Source organism: Pteropus alecto, unplaced genomic scaffold (genome assembly GCF_000325575.1).
Source record: "Pteropus alecto unplaced genomic scaffold, ASM32557v1 scaffold392, whole genome shotgun sequence".
NCBI classification, from domain to species: Eukaryota; Metazoa; Chordata; class Mammalia; order Chiroptera; family Pteropodidae; genus Pteropus; species Pteropus alecto.
Genome location: NW_006431933.1, coordinates 1,206,137 through 1,211,390, shown reverse-complemented (window position 1 = coordinate 1,211,390; position 5,254 = coordinate 1,206,137). Strand labels below are relative to the sequence as shown.

The window sequence follows — 5,254 nt, the reverse complement described above, 5'->3', positions numbered from 1 at the left end:
TTACAAGCTCTGGGGGAAGACATGTCCTGAACAGCTCTATGGAGAGGCTCAAATGGTAAGGAACTGAAGTCTTCTGCCAATCCCCACATGAGTGAGCTTGGAAGCAGATCCTCTAGGTCTCTTCAGAGGCTCTAGTCTCTTTTGAAGTTGTAGCCCCCACCGACAGCTTGACTGCAATTTCATGACATAATTTTGAACTAGAACCATCTAGCTAAGTCGCACTGACTTTCGGAAATGATGTGAGATAATAAATTATTGTTATTTTAAGCCAGTAAATTTCAGAGTGATTTGTTATATAGCGATAGATAATTAACAAATCCCATAAAATGCTTATAAATTGCAATTAAAAAACAATAACTATGCAGTAGAGAAATCTGAGAAGACCTTGACTGGGTGATCAAAACTAATATCACAGATGGAATATCCTGAGAAGGGCAGAACATCACCTATTCTAGCCATGAATATATATAGCATCAATCCAACCACAAGGAAACATCAGACAAACACAAAAACATAAGGGACATGAGGAATGTTCTATTGAAAAAGGGGGGAGTCGGGTGGGATAATGTTCTTTAAAAATGTCAATGTCATAAAAAAAAAGCTATGTTCTGTTCCAGATTAAAGAATATTAAAGACATGACAACTAGATGCAATACATGATCCCAGACTGGATCCTGTATTGGAGGAGAAAATGCTATAAAGGATATTAAAAAAATAACCAAATGGTCAATTGACAAAGCTGGAATGTAGATAGTACATCAGATAAAATTATTGTATCAATACTAAACTTCTTTAAGGTAATAATTGTACTATGGTCATGTAAAAATACGTCATTTTTCTTGGGAAATTTACACTGAAGTATTTTAGGAGTAAAGACACACGATATATGCAACTTACTTTCAAATGATTCTGGAGAAGAATATATTTACATATATAGAGAGAGCAAGTGGAACAAAATGTTGACAATAGGTAAATTCAGGTAAAGGGTATACAGGTGTTGTTTGTATGATTCTTGCTTTTTTCCTGTAAATTTGAAATTATTTCTAATTTAAACATCAACAACAAAACTGTATTTAAAATTTATTTAAACCACAAAAATACTATACAAATTTTAGACTCTGTTAGAGACAGAAACTGAAAGGAATATCTATGAAGTTTTTCCTCACGGGATTTTTTTTTAGTGACGTAAGTTACTCAAATAATAATAAAAGAACCCAAGACCCATTATGAATAACACTTTTTCCACTAAAGCAGTGAAACTTTTATAAGTGATATTGTTTTTTCCCAAGCTCAGTAAGTAGGTGCTAAAGATAAATCATACCAGCAAAGTATCTTCCAGCAGGATCCACCTTCCCATCATTGAATCGATTATTCTTCTTGTCTTTATCTACTGTGGCCAGGACAGTGGTTGACTGATCTTCCCAGTTCAAAGCACAGAACTTTGTTCCAATTGTGGTGACATAGCCTCCCGACTGGCGGAGCACCACTGAGCTGACTGAGGCATCTGCAAGAGGCAAAAGCGACAGTCAGAATGCAGCAAACAGCCCAGTGGCCCAGCAGCACATTGTGACCATCATACCACCTGGCGTCTCTAAGAGGATTCCAGCTCTTTCAACAATGGGAGTGCTCTCTCTTCTTTCTGTCGAATAGTGAAACCTACATAACCTAGTATATTTGTTGGGAATGAACTCTGTGTGCTGTTCTGGAGAACAGGGACAAAAAGGTTAAATGAAAGTCACCTCTTTTGGAAGCTCCCAGTCTAGTGCGAGAAGCAGAGAAATCAAACCACATTGGGGATACAGAGCAGATGTCACAGAGTAGGCAGTACTCAATTTGCCTGGTCTCCAGAAAATTCAGAGACAAACTCTGTTTAGTTCCGCCAACTAGGTTTTGTGACATCTTTCTCTCTCTCCAATACAGGACTGTCTTTTTTAAGGGACCTTACTTAATTAAAAATTAAATTTATTTAATTAAATAAAACTTTAAAAGTTAAATTAAATATTTATTTAATTTGTTGTTGAACTGAATTAAAATTAATTTAATTAAAATATTTTGTTGAAATTAAACTTTAATTTAAAATTGTTTAATTAAAAATTGTTTCTCAAATCCTTTTTGGAAGAAGGCATGATAAAAGTAATAGAAATGTAGCTGCAGTGATAAAACAGTCACATATCTTCACCGTATTGCTATATTTAGTATTTTTATTGTTATTTATTTTCATTTCATTTAATTTTTTTGAGAATTTTTGTAAGAGTTTATTTGAGTCAAGCTGATGACATATGCTGGAGAGAAGGATCTCATGTACTCCCTGTATTTTTAAATTTTAGGTTTTCCTCATTTAATGTTCTGTGTATAAGGAAACTTCTTCTTTTCTTTTTTTTTTAAGTGGAGAGATCAATTACCATGGTGAGCAGTCACCGGAAACAAATTTATCAGAATTTATTTTGAAAACATTTCCTGAACACCTACTTAGTGCAAGGTGCTGGGTGCTCTGGGAGCAGCTTTCAGTTAAAAGCCCTGCTCAAAAGTTGATTTGAACCATTGAAGGTTGAAGGGAATGTGCAGGACACTATTAGGAAGGTCACAGTCTCATCAGGGATCCCAGCCTGTGGCTTGAGACTTCTGTTAGCCTTCCAAGCTACTGCTGACACCACAAGCCTTTTCCATGGTTTGGGGGTAGGGTCACACTCACTTTGCCTCCAGCCATGTCCTACCCCTGAGTGAATTAAAAGGTTGTTCTCTCTCATTAAAAAAAAGATTGATGTCCTCAGTTCTGGGTTAATAGAGAGGGTCCCAATGTTACAGGAATTCTTGGTATCTCTTCCCGTGAACACAATAATGACAACAAAAAACTTCGTTCTCTATGGCTAATCAGTGAAGCCCATCCCCTTTGGGCCACAGAATGTCATAAACACTTCATCTAGAAATCACATGGCCATAAACAGAATCACACTCAAAGGCACCAGAAATCTTGTTGTGAATCCTATTTTGTACACTGAACAGATAGCCCTGGTTGATGCTTTAGAAGTCTAAAAGCTCTTTTTTTTCACATTTGAAAAAGAGATGTATCTGTTTGTTTGTTTGTTTTTTTAATTAAGCCCTTGGTCTGACCCTAAGTAGATAATCTTTGCTGTGCTACAAACCTGGTCTCCAGCTTTCAATGCTGTTATCTGTAAATGTTAAGGAAAGATCCTACAATGCCTCATTATCAGGACAAAGTGGGGAGTGTTATCCCTTACTTGCAAAGGCAGAGGAAAGCATTGACCATTTAGAATTTACTCCTGGGTCAAAGTGGGAGGATGCAGACAGTATGACAATACAAAAGTTTTAGAGACTTAACAAGAAGGTCCTGAGGCGATGGCACCTTAGATGGTCCCATCTCTCCCCAGGGAAAAGATGGCTGGCTGGGTGGATCTGAACCCAGCTTTCGTCCTTACCTGTGGTCACTCGCTGGACTTGCTTGCTGAGTGAATCCCACCGACAAACCTTTTTTGCAGGAATATCTACGAAGAGCAGAGAATTGGACGCTTCCTCCCACACTGGAGACTCACCACACCGGCAGTTCTCCAGCAGGACACACTCAATCTTAATGGAAGACATTGTCATGGGGGAGATCTACTGAGGGTGACAGAGACAAAATAAAATGTAATTGCATGGAGCAAATTCAGCACAACACCTGGCTTGAGACCTTGGTAAGAGCTCAATACAGATTGAGTCGCCATTAGAAGTAGAAAGGCTGGGCACACTTTACCTGAATCAGAACAAAATATGCAATGTAGCAGGAGATGAAAAAGAAGAGCTGATAGGCAATAACAAGAGACATCTTTGATCAACTTACCAGTTTTTTTTAAGTTATCTTTTAAAAAGAGATAGGGGAAAAAAGCAAGACTCCAATATCCACACCTTGGCGCTGGTGACTCTCAGAGTACCAGCGGCCCAGAGACAAGGCTGCTCTTTATGACAGTGTCCCATCCCTCAAGGCCGGTCAGGAGGCGGGCAGCTCCCTCATTGGTGGCCCCTTTGGGAGTCTGCAAATCACCTCTTGCTTCCCTCCCCATCGGTTGATATTGATTCACTTCTCTGACTGTTCAAAGGCCAGAGCCTTCCCACTCTGCATTGTAAAAACATATGTTCATCAGTGATAATACACTAAATCAGAACTAACATCCATTTTCACCTTCAGACAACAGAATGGGTGGAGAAAAGGACATTGTCTGGGCACTCTTGTAGGAACTGACAGACCCTTAGCTATTTCTTGCTGCCTAGGAAGGCACTGTGCCAATTTGGCAAGGAGTCTTGAACTCCACAGGCAGGAGCATTCTATGCTTGGACTTTAGACCAGAGACTATGACCAGCAAACAGGCAGAAGCAAAAGAAAAATTATCAGAAAAGAAAAAAACATTACCTAAGAAACCCATGTAGGAGAGGAAAAACAGGCAACTTTCAAGAGCCTTCTCTCTTTCCCAAACTCTGCCCTGATGATGAGCATAATCTCCCAAATCTTCATCCTTCTCCCTGGCATCTATCTGCTTTGAAGTAAGTGGTCCCACACATGAATGGACAAATTAACGATGGGGGTGGGGCGGGTGGAGAAGGAAAATAATAATCTTTGGTTTCATATTTCCTTCAGTAAACTGCATTAAAAAAACACACAGCTCAAATCGTCCTCAAATACCGACTGCCAGAGTCAATACATTTGCAATCTTCATTGACCGGTCAAAATTGGCGCTAGCTCCAATGACCTTCATGCTATCAGTCCTAGATAAGGCTCAAGATCAGACGTGGGGCTTTTGCAATAGCTACTTTTAACCCACCCTCGCTCCGTCATGCAAGCCAGGGTCTGGCAAACGTTCCCCTTCGGCTCCGGCGCCGGAGAGCGCGGCCCCAAGAGTTGTGGGGGGCGGGGCAGCAGTGACGCGGCAGCAGGTGACCACTATACCCATGTACCTGTGCAGGCGAGGGGCCCCCGCGCTAGCTGGTAGCGCTGCTGAGGCCTCAGGCGACAGCGAGGCCCTGGGAGGCTGAAGGTCGAGCCCGTCAGGTCCTGGGAGCGGATTCCCGGGTAGGCGGAGGGCAGTTGGTGTCTTTCCCGCAGTCACTGATTGGAAGACCAGATTGAACGGGTTTTGCTCGGCTGTCGCCAGACTTTTGCTCTCCAGGGAGGGGGCAAGGAGGCTGGGCTGTTAATTTCTAGTTGGCTCAAAGGTCAGGCATCCGAGCGGGAGGGGGCGTGGGAGTGGGTGCGGGAGGGGAC

General features: G+C 41.3%; 1 protein-coding gene across 2 annotated transcripts in view; it reads right to left on the bottom strand.

Moving 5' to 3' along the window:
• Positions 1 to 3,609, bottom strand: part of RGN (regucalcin) — an 11,915-nt gene extending 8,306 nt beyond the window's left edge. The window contains exons 1-2 of one of the 2 annotated variants that reach the window (XM_006906898.1): positions 3,438 to 3,609; positions 1,322 to 1,504 (exon numbers count right to left, since the gene is read on the bottom strand). In XM_006906898.1, coding sequence (XP_006906960.1) covers positions 1,322 to 1,504; positions 3,438 to 3,606 — 352 coding nt within the window. In that variant the 5' untranslated portion in view covers positions 3,607 to 3,609. The remainder of the gene's footprint in view (positions 1 to 1,321; positions 1,505 to 3,437) is intronic. The other variant, XM_006906899.1, reaches the window with a different exon arrangement.
• Between the last annotated feature and the right edge of the window lie 1,645 nt (positions 3,610 to 5,254).